At 40.6% G+C, this 26,056-nt stretch overlaps 3 protein-coding genes and 1 long non-coding RNA gene across 11 annotated transcripts in view; 1 reads left to right on the top strand and 3 right to left on the bottom strand.

The window, feature by feature from the left end:
• usp2a (ubiquitin specific peptidase 2a) overlaps positions 1–6,776 on the bottom strand; it is a 51,318-nt gene extending 44,542 nt beyond the window's left edge. For 4 of the 5 annotated variants that reach the window (XM_036001707.1, XM_031283741.2, XM_036001704.1 and 1 more), the window contains exons 1-2: positions 4,993–5,148; positions 4,003–4,133 (exon numbers count right to left, since the gene is read on the bottom strand). The gene's annotated coding sequence lies outside the window, so the exon portion shown is untranslated. Of the gene's footprint in view, positions 1–4,002; positions 4,134–4,992; positions 5,149–6,529 lie in introns of those variants that run through there. The other variant, XM_036001705.1, reaches the window with a different exon arrangement.
• Positions 1,240–16,778, top strand: LOC118495176. Its single transcript, XR_004897501.1, has 3 exons — positions 1,240–1,250; positions 15,707–15,718; positions 16,711–16,778. It is a non-coding gene; the product is annotated as an uncharacterized LOC118495176 (long non-coding RNA).
• LOC118495173 lies at positions 10,346–13,648 on the bottom strand. The gene is made up of 4 exons (XM_036001712.1): positions 13,384–13,648; positions 12,488–13,247; positions 12,144–12,437; positions 10,346–11,731 (listed from the first exon to the last, which is right to left on the bottom strand). The coding sequence occupies exons 1-3, from the start codon at positions 13,533–13,535 to the stop codon at positions 12,321–12,323; spliced, it is 1,029 nt and encodes a 342-aa protein (XP_035857605.1). The 5' UTR covers positions 13,536–13,648; the 3' UTR covers positions 10,346–11,731; positions 12,144–12,320.
• On the bottom strand, positions 13,885–26,051 carry LOC116038997 (tubulin-specific chaperone cofactor E-like protein). 4 transcript variants are annotated; one of them, XM_031283751.2, is made up of 11 exons: positions 25,959–26,051; positions 24,620–24,736; positions 24,395–24,465; positions 22,889–23,068; positions 22,295–22,434; positions 21,172–21,353; positions 19,569–19,825; positions 17,567–17,693; positions 17,263–17,379; positions 17,045–17,156; positions 13,885–15,133 (listed from the first exon to the last, which is right to left on the bottom strand). In XM_031283751.2, the coding sequence occupies exons 4-11, from the start codon at positions 23,034–23,036 to the stop codon at positions 14,927–14,929; spliced, it is 1,290 nt and encodes a 429-aa protein (XP_031139611.1). In that variant the 5' UTR covers positions 23,037–23,068; positions 24,395–24,465; positions 24,620–24,736; positions 25,959–26,051; the 3' UTR covers positions 13,885–14,926. The 4 variants fall into 4 exon arrangements, with proteins under 4 accessions (XP_031139611.1, XP_031139610.1, XP_031139609.1 ...); XM_031283750.2 differs by having other exon boundaries at positions 25,766–26,041; XM_031283749.2 differs by having other exon boundaries at positions 25,774–26,041.
• Positions 26,052–26,056: the final 5 nt, after the last annotated feature.

Raw genomic sequence — 26,056 nt, 5'->3', positions numbered from 1 at the left:
GACAGAGCAGAGCGACGCTGCTTGTTCAGGGTTTTCATGTGTACTCCTATAGGCCTACACTTCGCATCAGGCGTTAAAACCAACTGTACCGAATTAGACTATTTAACGCGAGACGTTTTTAACCGCTAATAAAACTGTCTCAATTTAATACTGATGCCGTCAGACGGCCGCACAGACAGACAGCAGTCGGAGTTCTGGCAGAGCTCTGCGTCTGTCAGCAGCGGCTTCTCACTGTACAGCCGGTCCCCCAGAGCAGCATGATCACCGGGAGGGTCCAGCCTGAACCCTGCAAACAGAGATCCCGTTTGAAGGTGACATGCTTGATTTTGACTGAACGTCTCAATTTAAGTAACCTCTGATCGGGTCGTAGCAATTTAAGTAGCTACACTAAGTTTAAGATTAGGTGTTGGTCATTCTCAACACCTTTCTACCCCCCCCCCACTTATCAACTCTGGACTCTGTGCTGCTGCCAGCCTGTGTAACGTACGTTACTCACCATCGTGAGTCATCACCAACGTTAGCTGTCAACCTCCCGACTAGCTAGTGATCTAGCGAGGATTAGCCCTTCAGACCACAGTGGACTTCAGTGGACTCTCCATCCAATCTCCCGACTGGACCTTCGTCTACCACAACTGCCGGACTCTTTCAAATACATGTACTCCCTGTCTCCGCCGATCACTTGGTAGCTGTCAGCTTACGCCAGCTAGCTTCTGTTAGCTTTGACCGACTGACGGCTCGCCCAGCACATCTTTTCGCTGTAGAGCTCTTTTAGCCATGTTTCCCGGCTCAACACTAAGATGGAAAATGGTGCTCCTAAAATATTCCTCACTGCAACTTCTCAACGTCATCTGCTACGTCGCTTCAGCTTGCATTGCCAACATAAAATAAAAATATTGTCCCGTTGTCGGCTTCAGCTAAGAAGATAGTTCGCCCCCACATGTCCAAAATTCTTATTCAGATAACCTTCCGCAACGACTGCAGCGAGATGTACTTGCTCTTTGGTGGAGCTCTGCTTTGAATGAAGTTACATCGTGACAAATTAATGGACCACTTGCGGAGTGATATGAAGACATGAGTCAGAGGCACAAAAAACGTTGACAGCAGTGACCGGTCATTATGTTTACCAATACCCCCGACCTGTGCCTTGCGACACCCTCCCCAAAAGCGGATTTGCATGATTTACGAGAGCTTCATTTTCAGGTCAGAAAAGCCGGATTTCCGGAATTATCCGGAAGAATCACACCACTGATGTTTACATTTGTTCAACCGGCCACTGTCAGCCAAGCAACCAGCGCCGGCTGTGGCGACTAAGTTAATGTTACGGTAATGTTCTTCTCAGTCAGCATGGGAGATGTGTTCAAACTCCCTTCGTTCCACAAGTTCTCTTTTTAGACTTATAAATAAACACATATTTTCCTTATTAAACAGAGAAATACAACCGTAACGTAGCCTACACCTTCTGAATTCAAGTTTCTCTCCTTCACCTAACAAAGACTAACGTTAGATTAAAAACCTTAATTCATCCAAAACACGTTTCATTCAAAGTTAAATTTAACTCACCAAAAAGTTTTTCCGCAGTTCCTGCAATCATCAACTGTGGTTTGGTCGAAATAAATCCTAGTAAAAATCACGAGTAAAAATATGCCGGCTCCACAGCTGTTTCCCCGCTGTCAGTCAGACTCACTGCCCGCCGAGGGTCTCCCGGCCAACAAATCTCTAAAGTCTAAATTTTTGTCTGATAAACTGTAAAATTATTGAACAAACGTGGCTAGCTGTCCAGGCTTAAGTGGCCGTGTTTTCATCTAAAGTGGGTTGGGAAATCAATAGATCCCACCACAACTGTCACTTTCCTGCCACCAGTTAAGCCCCTCCCACAAAAGCATCATCATTGTTTACAAACACCAAATTGGTCTATCATGCTCATTTTAAAGTTCATACTTGTATTTTGGGTTTCTACTAGAACATATTTACATGTTAATGTTCAAAAAACACTTTGTTTCTCATACTGCCCATGGCTGCTGTACCTGTATTCGCCCTCTGTCAGAGTCGCTCTGTTGGAGTGTCTGTCTCTTTAAGCCCCCCTCATGAAAAAACCCAGTCTGCTCTGATTGGTCAGCGTTTCTAGAACTTCCGCATCTGCTTGTTTTGTCCTTGTCCATCACTGCAGCTCGGGGACTGACTATGACGAAGTATAGAAGCACTTTCTACTGTGAAAAATCACCAATAAAACCAAAACTACACAATCAGACATCTTCTGTTGGACAAACTATGTAATGAACGCTGTTTCTAAATAATCTCAAACCACATTTGGCATTTCAGCACTGCAATTTGTTGTTATGATACTGATATAATATAAGCTAATATCGGCCTGCCCGATTTATCAGTCAACTCTACCAGATACTGTTAAGCACCGTATTGCATCGCCTATCGTAATGCTATGTTCACCTGCTTAAAGGTCCCATGGCATGAAAATTTCACTTTATGAGGTTTTTTAACATTAATATGAGTTCCCCCAGCCTGCCTATGGTCCCCCAGTAGCTAGAAATGGTGATAGGTGTAAACTGAGCCCTGGGTATCCTGCTCTGCCTTTGAGAAAATGAAAGCTCAGATGGGCCGATCTGGAATCTTCCCTATATCACGTCATAAGGGGAAAGGTTACCTCCCCTTTCTCTGCTTTGCCCGCCCAGAGAATTTGGCCCGCCCATGAGAAAGAGAGAGACATCATGGCTTGCAAATGAGCGAAATGGCAGTTGGTCAAGGCCACACCCCCACCCTCCACCTTGCCCCCCCCCCCCCTCTCTTCTCCTCATTAGCATTTAACGCTACAGACACAGAAATGGCACGTCCTAAGTAAAGCTCATTGTGGGACTGGCTCTAGTGGCTGTAATTCTGCACCAAGGCTGAATTTCGGGAAAGAGACTTCAGATACAGTATTAGGGGACCACTAAGGTCTATATAAAAGCATCCAAAAAGCAGCATGTTATAGGACCTTAAAAAAAACAACTCCAGCTGGTCCAGAACTCTGCAGGCTTTTAACAAAATCTAAACTAAACGTAGATCACACACCACCAGTTTCAGGATTTCTCTGTTGGCTTCCTGTCACTTTATTGATTTTAAAAATTTGACTTCTGACATACAAGGCACTACATGGTCAGGCACCTCTGTATTTGAAGGAATTGCTGTGCACTCTGACCTCGGGGAGAAGCTTCAAATCATCAGAGCAAGTACTTCTGGCAGTTCCAAGGTCAAGGCTGAAAACTACAGCTACTGCTGTTTTTGGCCCTTAAACTGCCTCAGAGAAGCCAAACAGTGCACATCTTTAAAAAGCACCTTAAAACTCATTTGTTTACTCTGGTTTTCTATTGATTTGTTCCAAATCCAGTATGTAAACTGGTCTTCATTAGATATCTGAATATGCTATCATCACTGTATTATATAACAGATGCATTGCATGGCAGTTTTGGTGTCTAATTCAGTGGATATGTGTTGATAAATGCGTGTGTAGATAATGTTTTCTGACTGATATTGGCATCATCAAAACCTTTTAGTAGTGTAAACTGCAATTGCAATGCTCTATTATTGTCATAGTCTAAATGTCGACATGGCAGCAATGCTGTAAACTGAGAAGGAACTGCTGTGCAGCATCACCTTTCCAGTTAAGTCATTTCTGTGAGTCATTTGTAAGCTGATAAAACATAACATATAACTCATTTTTCTTACTTTTTTTGACTCTCTTTAATAAAGGGACCAGCCAGTTCTGCTGTGATAAATCTGAATCATGCAATCAGTGATGTAAAACTCTGCCCTTACATAAAAAAACAGTGATGCAGTATAGACTACATGTACTTAAGGATAATTAAGACTTCACATTGTCAACTGGACAGATTGTGTGTGTTTGTTTGTTTGTTTGTTTGCACATGTGTGTGTGTGTGTGTGTGTGTGTGTGTGTGTTTGTGTGTGTGTGTGTGTGTGTGTAAAAGCATGTGTGTGTGAAGTAGTTACCTGCGTATTTGTAGCGATGTATGTCAGTCCCTCCAGGCTGTGATGGCTCTTGGGCAGCTCATCCTACTGTTGCTACCCCACAGTGTACACACACACGCACACACAAACAGGCTTTGTGACAATGATTACTCCTGTGGAAACACACGGACACATTACATGACATACCAGTCAACACAGAGGACAGAACAGTGAACCAGCAACATTAAAATGTTTTATCTTTTTCTGTTGACTGGGGAATTTCTTTTAGATATACAAACTGAAACAGGCAAATATATACAGTATCACTAGATCATATGTTGTCAGACACTGCTATCAAACTAGTGGGACAGAAAATCCCTGCCGGAAAATTACAAATGCTGTATGTGAGAAATATCATATTGCCCATAGGCCTATAACTTGACAAAGACAGCAGAAATCAACATATCCTTGATCTGTTTTGTGCTGTCTCTCTAAGAAAACTGTTTGACTACAGCAAACACTTTCAGCATCAAGTGACCGTACAGGCCACCGGTCAACACATTCTCTGGATTTCATGTCCAACCATTAAAGATTGATGATGCATCCTTCAGCTCGTATTATCAAATCCAGAAAAGTTGCTCAATTATAAAGCTCAGGTAAAGACAAAGTTGAAAGGTTGACTCCATCTTGTACAGCCTTATTATGTGATTCTTCCGGCACTTGTTTCAAAGCGCTTATTTCGCCATCACAACCAGCTGCTTTATACATTTTCCCTTTTCAGTGCAAACTTCACACATATCAACTTTTGAAATGCCCTACCCTGAAGAGTTGTTCACTGTTCCCCAAGTCACGCTAGTCAAATCCAGAACTTTCTGAAACGTTATCCCTGTTCTCTATCATCGTCTCCTTGGGAAGACATACCCTACAGCTGAGCAAACAGCCCACACAGTATGCATTCAACAGACAACCAGGTACCTAATAGAAGAAAAGGGAGGAAGAGTGGCAGTTAAGTTAGTATGTTAAGAGGCTCACCCTTGTTGTTCTGAGCGGCCAGGCCAATAGACAGAAAGAAATGAGGTGCTACTTGGGAGGCTGTGGCCCCAGAGTGTGAGAGGATAGTATGAGCACAGTGATCCAGAATGCCACAGATCAAGTTACAGAGCCGGTAAATATAGCAGACGCCTATGGCCTCTACAGGTCACTCAACACTCAGTGGCATTCCAATTTGCTCTTAAAGGACTAGCATTAAGATTTTATAAGCCAAGCTGGGTAAGCATCAAGTCCACCACACTGCTTTAGCCAGCAGATTGGCAAGCTTCACTGGATCATGATTCATCCACAGCAGGCACCTCTGCATTCCTCAAGTAAAAGTGCAACTGCATAAGTTACTGTATACACCACAAACTGCCATTTGTTGCGTTGTCAGTCACATATCAATGTAAAATTTGTAATGAATTTATACGGTGATGGTACTAACGTATTTCAGCTTTATATGACTTATCTTCTACATGTAATTTCTTACAAATTAAAATAATATTCTACCTTGCTTCCCTTATCCTGGCCATCCGTGTATAGTTGCAAAACTAATGTATGGAAAACATACACCAGTAAATTACCAAATCGAGTATTTTCTAGCACAGGAGAACAGTTGACGTATGTGTGTAAGACAATGGAAAAAGACAGAGTGGACGGTCTCCGTGAAGGGTATAGCATTTCATGACACAAGTAGAAGATGGGACGACAAGAACAGAAGTCATACTCGATGCACCGCAGTGTGGCCGTTTTTACATGGTGCATAACAGACTGGTTTAAGGCAAATATCAATGTATTTGAAATAATTTTGCATTAAGTATGGGGATAACATTATTCCACACGTGATTAACGTTAGAAAACCACGTAGGAGCGTTGCTAGTTAATGGAAGCGGGGCAGGTTTGACAGAGAGAAGGGGGCGGAGAGCAGCTAGATATACAGGAGATAGTATCAGCGAAAACTCAGTTTTCACAGTAGTTCTGTTCACTAGGAGGTAGTGAAGTACAACGTTAATACAACGCTTATAACAAGCCTGCGTGATTATTTTCTCCGTGTCACCTCGGCGAACGTCAGGCATCGGCTGGTTAACGCAAGTACCATTAAACAGTAACGTGAGCTTCTCTGTGAAGCAAAAACAGCGGTGTTACGGCAGTGTGTTCAATGACTACCGCATACAGCTTGGACCTTTACATTGTGAACTTTCAGAGTTGGTTTAGGTGTTACTCTTCCCCCATAACACAACGTCGGGCAGTTTATGTAGAAACTAGTTAGGCTAACGTTACCTGTCTTAACATTTGAAATTATACTGAGCTGTTTCGCAGACACGTTTGAATGTCGAATATTTTAGCGGCTCATTGTGACTTCTAAAATGCATTAAATTGTGTGTTTGTTTTTTTAATTCTCGGCAAGCAACGCAGCCTAACATTGTCGGATGTAGAAGTTTGACTTGCTTCTGCCCGTAGAAGAGAACAGCACCTGAGGGTTATGGTGGTGTGAGCTGTGGGGTAACGTTAACGTTACTGAACTGCATTTACTCACCTCACTGTTGAAGATCATCCCGATCCAAACGGGCATCGAAACGCCCCCAAAGGTATCTTTATGGCAGGTTTGTGTTGCTTTTTAGACCATTACTTAAGTTTCTATGACGGTTGACCGATAATTTTGAATAGAAGACTACAGCCTCATGTGCTTTAAATCAAGACTACGCTGGTATTTAGCCATATCTTCTATCATCTTGCAGTTGTAGTTTCTTTCTGCAACCAAGTAACGGTTCTGTTCGCTTTAAGGGTGACGTCAGTCCGGTAGCGGAGCTAATTTATGATTGGTTCATACCTTTCTGCGAGCGTCACCAGCCTATGGTCACCAGCCAACACTGCGACCCGCCTCCTACACCGTCACTATGGTGACGAACGTAAACACCAAAAATTGCTTTCATTGAAAAAATGCTGCTTTCAAGGCTATGGGAATGACGGTTACTTGTTTCCAATAATAATTCATTTTTCCTTCAGCTTTGTGGTTGTGGGTCTAAGTACCACCAGAAATAAAAACAAAACAAAAATGAAGCTTACTCGCTTACCCAATAAGTGTACATGTATTTATTGAGAAACTGTTGGAAAAACCCAAGACCTACAGACTTCAGTCACCTCAAACGTATGTAACGTTGTTCGGATTGTGAATGCAACTAGAACTGTCACCAAACATTGATTGATCTGCTGTGTAAAATTACAGATAAAATTGTGATAACTTTGTCTGTGTAATGATTTGTGAATGACCCCTGGCAAAGCATTGCTATTATTTTTTTTGAAACAATATTAATACTAATGGATTTAAGTAAGTAAATAAAATAGACAATTAATATGAAATAAGTACATTCAAGCACATAGATAACTTATTTATTACTTGCCATCACAGTGCAGTTACATTTATTTTACGGCTATATTGCGACTAAAATCTTATACACAAACCCATTTTTATTAAAAAATAAATAAATAAATAAATAAATCTTACTCCACCCAATAAGTGTACATGTATTTATTGCGAAACTGAAAAACCCAATGCCTACAGACTTTAGTCACATCAAATGCATGTACAGTATTTTTAACCACGCTTTGTTCGGATTGTGAATGCAACTGGAACTGTCACCAAATATAATAAATCTGCTTTGTAAAAAATACAGATGAAAATTACTTTTTTAATGGTTTGACCCTGGCAAAGTATTGCTATAATTATTTTTTTTGAAGTAGAATAGGAACAATAGGAATTATAATGGATTTAAGTAAGTAAATGAAAATAAATAGTTCATATGAAAAAGTACCTCCAAGGACAGAGATAACTGTTGTTTATTTCCTGCCATCACAGTGCAGTTACATTTCTTTTACGGCTATATTGGGGCTAAAATCTTACACACACACACACACACACACACACACACACACACACACACACACACACACACACACACACACACACACACACACACACACACACACACACACACACACACACACACACACACACACACACACACACACACACACACACACACACACACACACACACACACACACACTTTTAGAAGACAATAAAAGCTTACATTTTTGTGATGTTCTGAATGTCTAATAATTCAAGAACTCTGAAAGAAAAATGCTGTTAAATTGATTAAAAATGTAATATTATATACAATGATGTTACGGTGTTCTTGTAATTCTCCTACAATACTCAAGTTTGTTATAAGAATACATTTGCTGCATTAATGGGTGGTTGGGTCAAATATTGAAAGGGCTCTAAGAGACCAGGTTGACTCTTTCTTTTGACTATTTCAGGTTCCAGCACTCAAGTAGTCAATCATGCTGGAGTGCGCGAGCATCTGCATCAAAGTGAATGAGTCATACAATCATACTGCAGTATAACAGCTGTGAAGTACATCCAGATCCTCTGACATGGTTCCAGTGCTACGAAGAATGAAACAAAGTGTCACACACTGAGGAGGGAGACTGCCATTTATTACCATTCAGTAACATACCTTTCTCTACATATGCTAATATAAGAAAGGTGACTCATTCTGTTCCATTAATACTTACATGTATTACATATATGTTCCTACAAAGAAAAGATAATGCTTTAATTGCCACATATTATGAACAGTCCTGTGTTACATATAGTTGAGTGAATGATTAGCTTAAATACTGGTGTATGAGTCTGAGCGGGGTTGAAACCTAGGCATCCTGCAAATTTAGTCCAACCAAAATATATAACACTATAATCAAAGACAAATATAGCCTTCTGAGATCCACGTAAGATCTGGTGCACTACTTTTAGAGGCAGATGATGACTCAAGCAGTGCATTTACTGATATATCCAGAGATGCAAGTATCTATTTAGTTTCACAGGTCTCCATTCAAAACAGGATGTGCTGTACTGAAGCTGCCAGATGTCTAGCATTATGTGTTGAGTATTTAACTAAGCAAAGGAAATACAGAGCTTTTCAATGTATTAATTATCTTTTTCAGTTTCTTCTTACAACATCAACATACTGCACTGGTTTTGAGGAGAGGGAGATAATGGGTAGACCTGATTAAGTTTAACTGTCTAACCTTTTAACTTCATCAAATTAATTACCCTTCAGGAGGTATTTAACTACTTCAATTCATGAAGTTCTAAATTTTATTTATTATTTATTATTATTATTTCTAATTTCATTTTAAGAATGCCTTTTGACACCACCGAGGACTCCTTTGGGAAAAAAAACAAAACAAAAAAAAACAGTTTGATAGTTGTAGAAATATGCTTATTTAATGTCTGGCAGTGAGTTAAATGAGAAGATTTATACTAATCTTTTATACTACATATGTAGCTATAGCCAGCAGTCAATTAGTTTAGCTCAGCACAAAAACTTAAAAAAGGGAAAAACAGCTAGCCCGGCTCTGTCAGAAAGTAACAAAGTCCACCAATGTGCACTTCTAAAGCTCACTAGTAAGTGTATGAATGACAAGTTGTGGTAACAGGGGACTGTGTGCCAAACTATTTTAAAGCAGAGACTCCATAAGGTGCGCCAAAAAAAATAGTCCCATCCAGCACAAAACCCCCCGTTAAACTGCAACCTGTCGTATTTACACTTACGTTTTTATATGTTTTATACAAACAACATAACATGTTTATAAGTGAGCTTTAGATGTGCTTGTAGGCAGATTTTGTTACCTTTGGACAGAAGTGGCTAGCTGTTTCCCCCAGTTTTATGCTAAGAAAACCGACCCCTGGCTGTATACAGTAGCTTTATTTTTAGCATGCAGATATGAGAGTAGTATCATTCTTCTTATCTAATTCTCAGGCAAGATAGCATATAAACCTATTTCCCAAAATGTCAAAGTGTTCCTTTAAATGTGACATTCATCTCTGTACTATGTATGAAAGTGGTAAAAGAAATTAGAGTTATAATGATGGTGGTCTAGATATTAACAACAAGCGAGTGACTTTTTATTTAAACTAATCACCTGTGCAGTGGCTGTACTGCCTTCTGGTCTATTGAGGGTACTGCTGGTGGAATTATTATATCTGCCTCTATGATGAATGTGGCTCGATGGTGTTTTAAGCCCCCCAACGTCTCCTTCCAGGCAGTGCTGCGACCGTTGACTTCAAGGCACCTAACCTTAACCCTAACCATAACCATTGTCTAATCGACTTCCAAGGCCTGGAAGGAGACGTTGGGGGCTTAAAACACCGATAAACATGAATATATCCTTGTGAAATTGTTGAATAATGATGTTTGTTTTTGTTGCCAGGCCACTGTCAATCAAATTTGATCAGATCACAACTACGCACTCTTGATAAAGCAGATTACCTGAGTTTTTTTTTGTTTTTTTTAAACCCTCAATAAATAATAACTAAAGATTTTTTTTCTAACTTTAACTTTGTTTGTTGCTTTATTTGTCATGAATCTTTAATGTTACAGAGAAATACTTAAATTCTAAAATCAAGTTTTCAGGGGCTATAAAATGACTTAGCCAATATTTTCAGGTTGGATAGTAAACAAAAGACACAATAAATAACCTGATAACATACTGTTCTTAAACAAACTAAATCTGGATGAATTCAACAGGTAAACAATAAATGTACATCAAGACTTATAATACTTTTCTTGGGCTTTGTGTAAAACAAAGTTCCATCAAGTTCCTCATTCCATAAATCTATAAGCAGGCATAGTGACCACTTTCCTCGCATAAAACACGTAAAATCAATTAATAACATGCATAACAAAATATCCCACTCTGCAAACCATCACATGTTCTCGCACTTCAAACAAATCTAACACTGATTAGCAGCACAGACACTATAACTCAGTACCTAACAGTTGGTGCCAGCAGTGCACTGCTGCCTCTCTCTTTGCTGGATTCTATGGCTGTGGTTCAAGCTACGCTAACAATTATTCAGCACTATACCGTGACAAAATGGGGAAAACATGTCGCAGCATTGTTATTCTCTTCATCTAACCTGTTGTGTGTCATTGCTACACCATCACTGCTTATATCACACCTTCTAATATTCAAGTATAGCAGTAGTGTTATAAAATAAACATTAGTAAATTATAATAGTAAGGAGGGAAATAGTGTTGCATTTACATACTTGAGATATTAATACATTTGGAGGGTAAAAACACTGTTAAAAAGAGAACAAAGCACACTGAGCGGATTTTTCTATCAACAGTGGATAAACTGAGAGCACAGCCCAAACAGGTATTTGTTTCCAAACAGCCCCTAAATGTGAATATTTAATGTAGTGACTTGAAATATCCGCTAAGTCCATAGCATAACACTGTGCACTGTCGGGAATTCCCTACTCTGCTAAGCTGCTTGCTATAAGAAAAATTGATAGACATCAATGCTCCTCTTATACAAGGTGATGCAATATAATAAAATCAATTCATCTTTTAAATAGTCCACATTATAATAATAATAATAATACCAGAATGAGCTATCTTTGGTGGAAGTAATTATGTGCAGGATGGAGTGAAATGTAGAATACAGTAGTATTTAACTGAATAGTGGAAATGTGTTTAAGAAGAATTGCTGATATATTCTTAGAAAATGATATATTCACTGTAAAGAAAGTGCATTGATGAAGCATTTAAACATCTATAAAACAAGATCATATGCAAGTAATTAAAGAAATTATAAAATATGACTTATATCAGAAAAATGGAGCACTGAAAATTCAGAGTGCTATTTTCGTAAAAGCCAGCAACATCTAGCCTGGGAAAATCCTGACGAACTTGCGGCAAATTTGAGATATGCTCTGCAAGTCAGTCTGGCCAAGAACCCATTCAAGCCCATTTCCAATTTTTCCAAATCGAGGCACCAATCGCAACTGTTGAGGCGGGCTATGCACGATGACGATAGCGCAGCGACGGCAAGCAGCTTTTTGTTTACATTCAACATAACGGCTACCGAAGCGCAGCAACCCGTTGATGCCGCTGTCGCTGCTACGTCACCCGGATCGTTGGTCTGACTGGTTGAAGGACTATCAAAATTGCGCCCAGAGGCATTTGAGCGGCGTCCGTTGGCGACGCCCCTTTGGAAATGAGCTGTGAATGAAGCTTGCCCAGACCCTTCCCAGTTACAACTGAGAAGAGTCTGGTGTCAACCAGGGTAAGCAACATCAGCAATAACTTGTAAAATCAGCCATGTATGCAAAATCAGGTAATTTGATGAAAAGTTTGCAGCCATGTGCCCTTAAAACGACCATGAACACATAAGTTAACGATAAACTCTCAACCTTATCCTACTCCCTAGAATCTGCTCAAATCAATTAACATGATTTGGATAAGCGGGTTAAGCTAATGGATGAATATAATCAAGCATGCACTTATATGATGTTTTAAATAGAAAGGTTGTGCCTTCATACTGCTGCTATGCAGAATGTGCAATGAAAGATTGTCTTTTGGGTACCCTGGGGTGTGTGTGTGTGTGTGTGTGTGTGTGTGTGTGTGTGTGTGTGTGTGTGTGTGTGTGTGTGTGTTTCACTTCTTTCCTCATAAAAAAAAACAACTAATCTAATAAAGTTACTGTTGTGTGTTTTCTGCCACTTATCTGGGGGCGGGTTGCAGTGGCAGCAGGCTAAGCAAGGTAGTCCAGACATCCCTCTTCCCAGGTACTTTTTCCAGCTCCTCCTTAGGGATCCCGAGATGTTCCCAAGCCTGAGATAATCTCTCCAGTGTGCTCTGGGTCTACCCTGGGGTCTCCTATCAGTTGGATGTAACTGGAAACCCTGCAAATTAGGGCCCCTAGGAGGCATCCTGATCAAATGCCTGAACCACCTCAACTGGCCCCTTTCAACGCGAAGGAGCAGTGGCTCTAATCCAATCTCCCTCCAGATGTCTGAGCTCTTTATCCTAATTGTGGCTGCTTTTATCTGTGATCTTGTTCTTTCGGTTACTATCCAAAGCTCATGACCATAGGTGAGGGTCGAAACATAGACCAACTGGTAAATCGAGAGCTTAGCCTTCCGGCTTTGCATCAATCCGCCTGCCCATCTCACCCTCACTTGTGAACAACACCCTGAGAACTCCTTTACTTGGGGCAGTAACTCACTCCCAACCCAGAGAAAGCAATCCACCATTTTCTGGCAGAAAACCACAGCCTCAGACTCGGAGGTGCTGACTCTCACCCTGACTTCTCCACACTCAACTACAAACCACCTTAGTGCGTGCAGGAGGTCACAGTCTGATGAAGTCACCAGAACCACATAATCTGCAAAGAGCAAATATGCAATTTTGAGGTCCCCAAACCGATCACTCTCCCATCCCCTGCCTTGAGATCCTACCCATGGAAAAAAATGAAATCACAAACCAAATCGGTGACAAGGGACAACCCTGTCGAAACTCAACACCCACTAAAAACGTGTTTGACTTCCTGCTGAGAATGTGGACACGGCTTTCACTCCAGTTATATAAGGACCGGATGGCTCGGTACCTCACACATCCCACATGACTCCCTGGGGTACATGGTTGTAAGTCTTCTCCAAGTCCAGAAAACAAATGTAGAAAACACATAACAGTGTAAAGAAAACATCAACACTAAAATACTCTTCACACTCACTTGATTGAATGTTTGACTTTTGGTGTGCAGGGTTTTCACATGCATCTACTGACAGAGGAAAGTTTAGCATGTGTGAATGTACAAGCATGATGACAACTAGTTTGGAAGCCAATCCTGACGCAGTATGCAACTAACAAAAGTGTGATGTGGAAACTTGAATCCTGCAGGGCACACACACTGAGAATGGTGAAGAAGGAGGCCCCGATCAGACAGAGCACGGTTTAGCGGCCTGGGGAGGCTTTTTGTAATTGTTTTAGAGTGAAGCGTTTTACTTGCTGCTTTTGCGTTGCTGAGCGCTTCACATTTTTTTTCACCCTGAACGGCTGAAGTTCAAAAAACATCAACTCAGAGTGAAAAAAAAAAAAAAAAGACTAACGGCATTTCGGCACTTCACAGCAAAATAACGGTTGACTGGTGATTGGATGGTTGCCTAGCAAGAGTCACAAAAAAATGCAACTGGTCTGATCGGGGCGCCTTCAACAAAAAAGGCAGTGCAGTGATCGTGGCTGGAAGATCTTGTGTCCAGTACACTTTTGTAATTAATTACAAAATGTGCTTAGTCATTGGTTCTGGATTTTTCAATGACTATTTAAAATTGCATATTCTATGAGAAATTTCACACTTGTTATTACGGATCTAGAAAAAAATTCTAGCTTTTTGCCTGTATTTTGTCAAATGATCTAAATTTGCTGTAGCATTTTCTAACTTTAGCAATTAACCCCAGAAATACAGAAAAAAACACCACCATACAACAAAATGGACCCAAAAAATACTACTTTCATCACCACCATTAAACAGCGTTTTAGACAGGATTTTTCCTTCAACAACTGCTGCTCCTCCTGATATTGTGCCCATTTCAAAAGTGCACTGCCTTACTGCTAATCGGGGTAGTTTTCACAACATTTGGGCAAGCCAGTGGTGTTGGATACTTGCTTATGCAGGTGCTAGGTACATGCCGTGTATAGAGCTGCAGTGAAGCTTTGCTGGTACGGCAGCGCCCTCTCCTCTGCTTAAGCTGCTAGCTGACTGTGAGTTACTCCCTCAGCCTGTTTTCCAGTGTGACAAATTTGTCTACTAACTCCAGCGGATGCCCTCAAATAAAGCTGAAATAAATAAAGACTTAATGTTTGCATTTCCAGCTAGAGCCTCCCAGCAGCCCACTGTGCATGATGGTGTTCACATCATTCTCTTGTTTTGCTCTCTTTATTCCAAAAAGTGGGCCGCTGATGCTGTTCCATATGTGTTTTTTCAACTATTTTGTGATGTCAGTTAACCAGGCAACAAATAATCCAATTAATCAATCAATCAATGAGTCACTCAAATTATCCAGTTGGACACCAGCTGTTCACTTGGTCTTGGGCACCACCAGTATTTCATCACCGTCTTGGATGCTGTAGGAGTGGAGGGCCCGGGTGTTGTACTTCATTTCTTCTGGACCGAAGGCGCTGCACTTGTCGATGTAATAGATCCTCATGCTGTTGGTGGACAGCTGGACCACTGTTGTCAGCTGCTTCTTCAGCTCAGCTACTGTCTGGTCCAAACGGATGCTCAGCTGACACAAAGACAAACAGTCTCTTCATATTAAGCGTTAAACTGACACTAATTTCACTCGGATTAAGTACAGTAAACCAAAGTCCAGAACATTCAAATTCTGCATATAATGGCTTAAGAAGAATGGTTAAAAGCTATGCATATACTAGTGCGTATAGTATAGTACTATATCAACGACGGTTCATTTACGGGATAGTTCCGGTGCCATCGGAAGTTCCGCCAGATGTCCCTCATTTCCCGCTTTCTTTGAGTTAACTTTAATAGTTGGTTTAGTAAACTCCGGTCGGATCGAGCAACATTAACCGGAACCTCTGAGCAACGTTACTTGCTGAAAATGGCAAGTTTTAAGGAAAATTTGGATCCTGCAACAAGGCAGGCATGCTTGGTTCATTCGGGGAATGCTTGTAAAGATTTACAAAGAATATGTGGCGTTTTCTTTTGCAGGATGCAAATGTTCCACCAAAACAAGTTCCTTCCCGAGAATATTTTGAAGAGCCACGCATGCTGCTTCTGGAGCTTAGCGCCGTCGAAGACGATTGTGATTGGTTTGAAGAAATGCAAATAACCAGAGCAGTTTTTTTCTCCTGTTCAGGAATGTTGTGTGGAAGGGCCAGACCTTCCTCTGCAGCGCTGTGGAGATAGGTCTGGCAATGCGAGACTATGCATGTACTGATGGTAAAAATGCAAACATAACCCTGGCCATAAATTAAAGTGCACTGACACACAATTTTATTTTATATATTTCCCCAGTCTTAGTATTGTTCATCTTAATGGGCTACACTGGATCGTCCAAAAGGTGCAGACACTGGGGGGTTAGGGTTGTGACTTAAGCTAAGTTCACACTACAAGTCTTTCAAAGTCATCAGTTTGCTGTACTGTTCACACTACACAACTTGCTGTCTTGTTTTCACACTACCTGACTGACACACACTACTAGATCTTTCACCAGGAGGAATCCTCGAGTCTAGTCTCCAAACTACATTTTGTCACGAGAACACTCGCGAGCAGTGACACAGGGCACGACGTAACATACGCGAGACAACTAAGCATTTCTAAACACGTTAACTAGTGAGGGATTTGACATTCAGTACATTGGAATTAAACACAGACAGTGACCTTCACAGCAATGCTTTGTTTCTGTCTCAATCATTGAAGTGGGATTAATAACACTGTGTGGAGTCCCATGGCGTGTTTGATCGATAAGTCTTTCACAAAGGAAAGTTTAATGAAGGTTGCAGGACTCATCAAGAACCACTGACTGTGCAGAACATAGGAAACTGAATATTTATCTATTAAAGGGTTCAAATGTTTCAAACAACAAGCTTCACCCTACTGGATTGGTGCAGATATTAATTTTAAATATATATCCATGGTGTGCCAATTAGTCAAAAGTAGGGAGCATTAGTGTCAAAAACACAATCAACCAATAGAGGCAGAAACAATCATTACATTTACTTATGAGACACTCAATAGGATTGTGAGCTCAAGTATAAATGGGATACAATTAGGGCTGTCAAAATGAATGCGATAATAAGAGTGTAATGCAAATTTCTTTTAACGCCACTCATTTTTTTAAAGCGCGATTAACGTACGCACGTTCTGTGATTTCGCTCCATAGTTTGAGAAATCAGGAAGCTGCAGCAGTAGGTCTGTAGTAGTCTGATGTGAAGTGAGTTACCAACGAAGTAGTCAAGTCTCAAATACCACTTGAGCATTAAAAACTTGAAAAACATCCCTTTTAAAGTACATGTAGAACAGATAAAAAAAAAAATGTATGCAATTAATCGTGATTACAAATTTTAGTCAATTGACAGCGCTAGTTACAATATGATATGACTTGAAGCCCTGCCATTCAAGTTATTCTACTTTGGTAAACTATTCAGAACAATACCTCATGACATATTTAACACACCTGTTCCACTTTTTCCTCACAGTGAACCTCCACCTGGGCACGGAAGCGAGGTCGGAGGTCAATCTCAGCAAGTGGTTCCAGCTTCCCATACTTGGTTACCAGGGAATGGTATCTGAGGAGGAAAAGAGCAGGTTGTGATGTCAGTCCTAAGAGCACACACACATGACACCAATACTCATACCATTGTAGTTGGTGTATAGACAGTGAGTGCAGCGTACCTGTAAGGCAGCTCCTTCTCAGGGTAGTCTAAGTGGTAACGAATGAAGAACCTCTCTGCGTCTTCTCTCTCACAATCAGTCACAACACTGCCATTTAGCTGTGATATTGAAGGGAGCCTGAGGGGAAGCACATATAAATACTGCATAAGCAGATATGTGTGACACTGTCTGAATCTGAAATCTACCAGATTATTGCCCTCTCATCTATTTCAGATGTTAAACACTCCTCAGTGTTAGGAGCAAACAATCTTTCTATCTAGTGTAAAGGAGTTCCATTCTCACTGATGCTATGGATGGGACTCACTGTGCTATCATGAGGCTGCGTCGCTCTGTGTTGGTGTAGGTCTGCAGTAAGGGAATGCCCTGCAGCCGCACCTCCTCCAACTTGGGGAAGAAGTTGAGCTTCTCGATGTCCTCCCATCGGTTGAAACCTGACAACACACGCAGGCAAGTCATGTTTTAAACAGTTAGGACAAAGGAACAGCGACAGTAGACAAGTATTGCAAGAAGGTGCACCATGTATCCTTTAGATAACTCTGTCCAAGCTATGTGCTAACACTTTATTGTACAATATGTTAATAGCAGGCTAACATTTTTCTGGAAGCGAAAAAATGAGAACTTATGGCAGCTGAATATGTCTAGACTTTCCAGGCTTGTTTAAAGGCCCTGAAAATATATTTTCGTCATCCCCTTCTTACTATGTGTGGTGGGATAATACATGAACAAACTATTTTCTGCTGAAGTTAAAACAGTTTTGCTTATTTCCCATTTAAGATTTTGGTTTTTCATCTGGAGATTTGTTTTGTTTAAAATCTGGTGACATTTGGTGGGTTGTTTGGTTACTCTGTTATAGAGGAATAGTATTTTTCATTTAACCTTTATTCCATGGTCTTCATTCCATATGCAGTATAAGGATGGCTGGCTCTAGAGGTAGGTCTACTACCCATGATTTGCTTGATCTCCGCATGAATGTCTCTCCATTTCCAATATTGATACTATTTGCAGGCATGACTGGATTTGATGCATGACAAGGCAGTATACTTAGTCAAAGGTCAAAAACCAGCCTAAGCACTGCTTCCCAGCCTAAATATTCCCAAGTCTGTACCCCTCAACCTAGACATTAGGCAGCCACATCTGGCCCTTTGGTTCTGAAACAGCCACAATCAAGCTGATTCAGCTGGCTACCCAGCCGGTGACATAAAATTAAATGTGTTTTGACAAGTTCTGACTATGTTGGCCATGAAATAAAAAATAACACAAACTTCAGAAGAATAACTTTTCACCTGACAAAGACAGACCCTAGTTCCAGTCCTTCAACTGGCTGGTAATATCTAAAAAGGGCGAGGTGAGCAAGGTAAACAAGCTTTGCCTATGCTTAAAGAATAGGTCTGGTGATATTCTATATTTTACTTAATGTCATTAAATGTCATGAAAAGATCAAAACCATCAATTAATCAATTCTACTAGTATTGTGTGTGTATCCAAAGCCTGATATATCACATTATCTGTGCCATACATCTTAAAACGCATCAATGAGCCACACTTTTTCACTGGGTGACATGTTCCTTCATTACCATGAACACACGCACGCACGCACGCACGCACATTTTTGGTTTGGGTCTTTTAAAGGGATTTCTAACAATAAAAAAACAATCCTTTAAGTATCTTATCTTAAGTCAAAATCTTAATCCTAGGCTGCAATCTTTGCTGCTTTATTATCTATTGTCTAGAGACATTTGCACTCAATTCTGAAAAAAAATCCCTGAACAATGGAAACTGCACTCGTAACCTACCAGGGAAATTATCTCAGCAGAATTTGTTTTTTGCTTAAAAACAAAATGCATAAAAAAAGTCTTGAATGCTGAATCTGAAACAAAGTGACTTGCAAGGATTGTTTTCTGGGCCTGAGGCGAAGGAGATATGACAAAGCAGTGCATTGAAGTCAATTTGAAAACGTCTTTGGATTCATCTCCTTTACTCCTAACAGAATTCTTAAAATAGATTCACCGCTGATACTACCCAAAATAGAAACAATACCTGAGATAAAAGCGGCGGGGGACAGGAATCTGTTGCAATACTCTACAAATAACGCAAAGCTTTTAGGATACAGTGACATGTTTGCTTGTGCTAATATTCTCAGCCGTTATTAAGTTGTTGCCTACAGATGCTGACACTATTATTCTGTACTGAACTGAAAATCCGAAGCAATTCAGTGCGACCATCATGGGACAATAAAACCTATTTAAATTGTTTAACATGGCTTACACCGAAACACACACAGAAATTCAACAGTCAGATCCACTGACCTGAGTTGTGCAGGTTGATGCTGCGGAGGTTAGGGAAGAGCCGTTGCAGGATATCCTTGTTGTCGTCAATGGAGACCAAGTTGTTGTTGGCCATGACCAGAGTCTCTAGGTTTGGGAACATGGTGCCAAACTTGCGGACTTCTGCCCAGTCCTGGAGGCTGTTGTCGGTGATGTGAAGCAGCCGCAAGGTGGGGCAGACCACACTGGAGGCGCTCACACCACTGTACTCATTAAGGCACAGGAACAACTGCTCCAGCCTGCAGGACAAAACAGGAGAAAACAGGGTGGAATGTTGTGCATGTAAAATAAACTGCAACAACTTACATAATATATGTAATGAAGACTTTAAAGTAATTTAATAAAAAAGGTATTCGGTGTATTTTTTGGCAAAATGTGCAGAGTTTTTCCTGCATAGAGGAATTTTTGGCGCCCCCCAAAGAGGTTTTAGCCAGCCCCAAAGAAAAAAAATCACGAGCACCAAAATGATAAGAATTGAGAATAAAAATAGCAATTCAAATTCTCTCTAAATGTGTTTAAGAGCAATTTACCAAACAATTGTTGAACAAGAAGCACACAAACTTGAATTTGAGAGCTTATCTCAGTTTGAGTCTGGCTGGACTGGACTCTCCAGGTGATTTATTTAAATATGAATATTATTTTTCTTAACCAGTTTTGTTAATTGGGCATCATTTACCCAAGCATAATATACAATTTGTTAATCAGAAATAAATAGATTTCTGTCAAATAAGGCAACACACTTATTTTGTCTGCTGTGCATAGTCACCCCCCAAAGGCCCATTCTGAGCTAGGAAAAACCCTGAATGTGGATGCCTTTACACACATCTTCAACCCGGCAGTACAGAAGATCTATACAATCACCACAAGGTGGGCACCCAAGGTTAGTGTCACTAATTCAGTATGTGTGAAATGTTGTCATAATTAGCGTAGGAATTCTTGAGTTATGACTTTTGACCTCCAAAATCTAATCAGTTCATCCTTAAGTCCAGGTGGACGGTTGTGCCAAATCTGAAGAATTTCCCCCCAGGGGTTCCTGAGAAATCGCGTTCACAAGTATGGGACGCATGGACGACGTATGGATGGACAATGTATGTCGAAGAGACGGACGGAAGACATTAGTACTTACGAATCGAGGGACAACCCGAAAAACATAATGCATCAGGCCGCGGCTGTCGGCAGTGCAGAGGCATCATAAAAAAGGGACTGTAGTGACAAGTAGGGAAGACGTTCCTTCACAACCTGTAAAACCTGTCCTCCTCCACCTAAAATGTACATACAGTACTGTATATCCTCACTGAACAACACTACACTACACACTTGGGAAACTCAGCTACGTCTCTTCTCTCCACTGTCCGGACAAATTAATGAATATTGCATGTTTAATATTCTATCACATTATACTTTATATATAATATTGTATATTGTATACTTCATTATACCATACAATGTTTTTTTTTTAAATATATGTTATACCATATTATTCCATTACATTATATACTATATTAATACAGACAGTTATTTGCTGTTATTATAGGTTGCAAGCCTATGGAGAAATTGAGAAGCATTAATCAACTATTCTTCTTACTCCGGTATCTCCGTGGTGAGCAGCATCACGGTATCCCAGGACACCCGGGTGTTGTTGAGGACGAGGCGTCGGACCCGGGAAAGGCCTTCGGCACAGCGCGGCTCAATGGTCATTTCTGCCAGGGGGTTAGAGCTCAGGTTCAGGAACTCCAGGTTGGGGATGTTGGACACGATTTTATTGATCTGAAAATGAGACAATGATGTGTTTTTTAATTTCAAAAACCACACATGTGAACAGAAAACTAGAAGACTGATTCCACTTCATGGACGATGGATCATTACTGGTCATTACAATTTGTATATCATCATCACAAATACTCCCCAGGAGACAGCACAGGTTTTCCTTCTAAGTTTGGCATATTCACTTGATAACCCTCACAGGAAAAGGCTGGTAGAGTGTTTTACTTATTGTAATGAAGGAACATGCCACCCAGTGCAACACTGTGGCTCATTAATGTGTTTTTAATTGTTTTTGGACAACAATGGAGCTCTATGACACAGAGAAATAAGATATATCTGGCTTTGGATACACATTAGTTAGTAGGATGCATTAATTGGTTCAGTCTGTGTTGACAATAGTCTCGCATTACCAGATCTTCCTCCACAGCGCTGCGGAGGAGGGTCTGGCTAGTCCACACAGCATTCCGGGATGGGAGAAAAACATGCTCTGGTTTATTGACATTTCTTTAAACCAATCACAATCGTCATGGGCGGTGCTAAGCACTGGGCAGAGCCACGGTGCTGCTGCAAAATAGCGTCGGGAAGGAACTTGTTTTGGTGGAATGTGTACGTTCAAAAGTTGTTTTAGTCGTGCAACAGAAAACTCAGATTGGACAGATAGTCTAGCTAGCTGTCTGGAGTTACCCTGCAGAGATCTGAGGAGCAGTTAACCATAGTCCTCAGAAATCCACCAGAGTTTAAAATTCCAACACAAAGAAAGCATAAGGTACTGGACATCCGGCCGAAAAGAGTAAAATCCGGCGGAATTTCTGGCGGCAACGGAGCAATCCCAGAAGTGGAACGTCGTGGATAAAGACTATGTTGACAATAAGTAAAATACAGAATATCACCAGCCTTATCCCTTTAATGGAAATGAACTACTGTAATAAACCCAGAGACGGCACCTCATGCCAGTCCTGCAGCTTGTTATGAGACAGGTCCAGCTCAATGACATGGGCACAGAAAGCAGCAATCTCAGCCCGGTCTCCTGCCCTGCTGATCCCACAGCTATTCAACACCAGAACAATGGGAAGGTTCAGACGGTCTGGAGGAGAGGTGGGAGAGGATGAAAGGAAGAAGTAAAAAGCAATTAGTCAAACAGTTGGGAAGCTTTAGACAGAAAAAAAGAGTTTATTATTTGCGTTGTTTTTTGATTCATTACAGTGAGGTCTTAAGTCCCATAGCGCACTTTATCCCCTCTTGGCCCAGCGCCCTCACAGACTTGGTGTGATGATAGTGAACATGACATGGTGCATACGACAAAAGTCCACGAGTGCTCAGTCTGCAAATTAGGGTGCACATTTGGATTCAGCCATGCTGTATATTTAAATAATGGGTCAAACTGGCTGGAAACCGTCATTGTCCGGCTGTCACTCGCAACTGCCCTCTCTACCAACATATAAAACAGCTCAATGTAACAAGCCTTGGCCCATTCTACAGAGGCTGTAATGAGGTAAGGGGAAAGTGACATGCCCATATCTATCTGATCTCCAGCTCACCTTTCACAGGGGAGCCTTGAGGAGCTGGGGTGGGCACCACCACCACTGCCATACCAGGCCCTCTGCGTAACGGAAAGTTCTCTGGACTGTACTTTTCACTCATCACCTCCACAAAGGTACGACCATACGTGTCCTCTGGTTGCTCCATGGCTCCGTCCCGCTGAACAGCCTCCCCCTCAGCTGGTCAGCAGTGTGGCAAAGAGACAGAAATCCACAGTGATTAGCTGTCAGCTCGTACGTAGGGCCCTCATTAACTGTGCAATCCAAGCACATTTGCTACTATACACACTACTCAACTCAGACTTTTTACATAGCTGTACCAATCATGACAGTGCACAACAACAAATAAAGAAGAGGCCGAACAAGGGCTGCAACCTAAGACTTTTAATTTTCTATTATCTATTAATCTACTTATAATTTCATGAATATGTAAATGAACCATTTGGCCTATGGAACCTCAGAAAATGGTGAAAAAGGGTTATCACAATCATTCAGAGACCCAGGCAAGGATACTTGGACCAACAGTCCAAAAACTCAAAGAAATTCAATTTAAGATGATATGATGCAGAAAAAGCAGAAAATCCTCAATAAAACGATAATCGTTGCAAAAATACACCCTTTTAAGTTAAAAACAAAACGCTACTTTTGCCACACCAGTTAAAAATATACAGGAAAAAGAGAAAGCCGAGACGGATATATCTAAAGATTTGATGTTTAACTGTAAAATTCTCTGCCACATTTCTTATCTTCTCCAACACAGTCCATTCATTTCAGTAATTCACTTGCAACTTATTCCATCATGCAGCCATTACTAATATAGTACATATAAAAGCATATTTTGTAAATGAACCATTGTACCTTTCTCAGGTCTAGCTTGTATATATTAGCAATCCATGCAGAAACACAAGAATGACCAGGACTGTTTTTTTAAGAGAGGTATGGGTGATAATGGGAGAAGGGAAGGGACACAAGGAGCGGAGGTGTCCTCAGGTCTTTATTAGCAAACCACAAAGACACTGTCCAATTTAAATACCCCTGAATTTGCCCGGAGGACTGAAACAAGAAAGCTGATCTTTATGCTGAACTTTTTTAAATTTCTATAATTAAAATGTTGAGTATCTGTCTGTGTTTTAAAATGCTTAGTGAGCAGAGCCTCTCGGTGGAATCTGCTGCAGGGAAGCATAAATTATGTAGTGGTTTTGCTGAAATAAAAAAATAAAAGGATCCTGTTACAATATCTTATTTGACAAAAATTGGCTGCAGTAAATTGTGGTTAATGTATGAAAGCAATTTGTCACTCAGCTAACAAATCAAGTAGTTTGCTTTACTGCCATGGTTATTTTTTTTACAAACAGGCAAATAAAACACAGATCCAAAACAACATGCATGTTTGGTGTTTGACCCACTGTCCTGTTTGAGAGAAGTCACACATTTCTACTTGTTCGGTAATATCCAGGTACTGTATATGTGGTTACAGAACAAAATAAATGACAGAAAGCATCTTACCTGAAGAGAATTTTCCCTTGACTTGACCACTATCACAGCTCGCTGTCTTCTTCTGTGTTTGCTCTAATGGCCTGTCAAAGAAATCAGGGGTAAGCCTGGTTAATTTTGTATCCACTGACAGATAATTTCAAGTGCAAATAAAACATGTCATTAATCTTTACACATGTCAAAGCTGTCTATTTCGAAGGTGAAAGAGAGGTTGTAGCATTATCAGTTGTTTCTTACTCCAGAGTGGCTGGTAGGGCTGGCAGATGTCCTTAGAAGCAATGTTGGTCCCTCTTTGGTCAGTTGCTCTGGACAGACCAGAACAGGGAGGACTTGGAGGCTGTTCACCACATGACACTGGAGAGCAAAGTCAAAGATCCGTTTCTGCATTGTTATTCATTTGCCAATATCAATAAAAAGAAGATGGAAGCACATTTAGATTACTTAGAAGTAGAACAGAGTGCACAGCCAAAAAACTGCCTTCACAGTACAGATACAAACCAGACAGGAACTGTCCCCACAAGGATTAGCAAAAAAAGCTACAACTATCTGTCTGTGACAATATAAATATACTCAATGATTGATGACTGAAGATAATAAGTTAAAAGATTGTAAAGCCGGATTACCAGCTAGAGCCTTTTACCGAATATCGTCTATTGGGTGAAAAAAATGGTCGATTATAAAGTTGATATTTTATTGCAATATTGTGCTACTTATTCTGTTAGATATACGCCGACCTGATATGTAACTTTTGCTGATTCGTAAAATATATTAAGTGATGTTGCCACGTAATGCATCGGTCGATAAGATACAGGCATCTATAAAGAGACTTGTTCTTTTTCATGGGGAGCCCGCTATGCCAAATCTCCTTTAAAAGTCTCCTAATTTAATCCTTTTTTGCTTATCAGTGAAGTTAAACATTTAACAATTTATAAAACCTGATGACCTGCAATTCAGCACGCAATTCTTTTAAATTCGGCATGTACGTTTTTGACAAAGCAATAGTTATTTAGACTAAATTCTAAATTATATAGGCCTACGTGCTTTAATAGCTATAGCCTCTCACCAAGTTACATCAATATGGTGAAAAGTGGTCCTGACAATAGGCAGACCGATTATAAATGCTGATAACGCTGTATTGTGATACTTCTATGACATTTGCGCCGAATTAATGTATATCTCTTGGTGATTAGTTAAAGGTTTATGGTGTTGTTGTTATGTTATCGGCTACATAGGCCGATACAGCTCAGACAACTAAAAATTGACATTTTTGCGAAAGGAGTTTGGCTGTTTTACTAAAGCGTATAGCTAACCCTGTACAGGCACTTAACATGTTTAGCATTATATCCCTGGTTAAAGAAATAACATTTAACTGGTGAATAATACGTGCAAACCGGTTGTTGACAGCCGAGTAGCAGACCGCATCCAGTAGACTCTCTGACCCCCAGCAGCAGCGATGGAGCCCGAGATGGATTACAGATGGCAACGACATAAATATACTTTCAATAATCACTAGCTAGTGACAATATGCTAGGAGGACGTGTCAAAAACTGATCAAATAGTCGTCGTTCTACTATACCTTTGAGGTCTACTTTGAATGTTCCTTGTTGATAAAAACAAACCAGCTGTCATTTTGCTCTGCAATTACATCCCGGAAGTGACGTAGATTAAGCATTA

The sequence above is a fragment of the Sander lucioperca genome, chromosome 5, assembly GCF_008315115.2.
Source record: "Sander lucioperca isolate FBNREF2018 chromosome 5, SLUC_FBN_1.2, whole genome shotgun sequence".
In the NCBI taxonomy this organism is placed as follows: domain Eukaryota; kingdom Metazoa; phylum Chordata; class Actinopteri; order Perciformes; family Percidae; genus Sander; species Sander lucioperca.
Note: the sequence above shows the minus strand (reverse complement) of the source record. Positions and strands in the feature narration are given on the sequence as shown.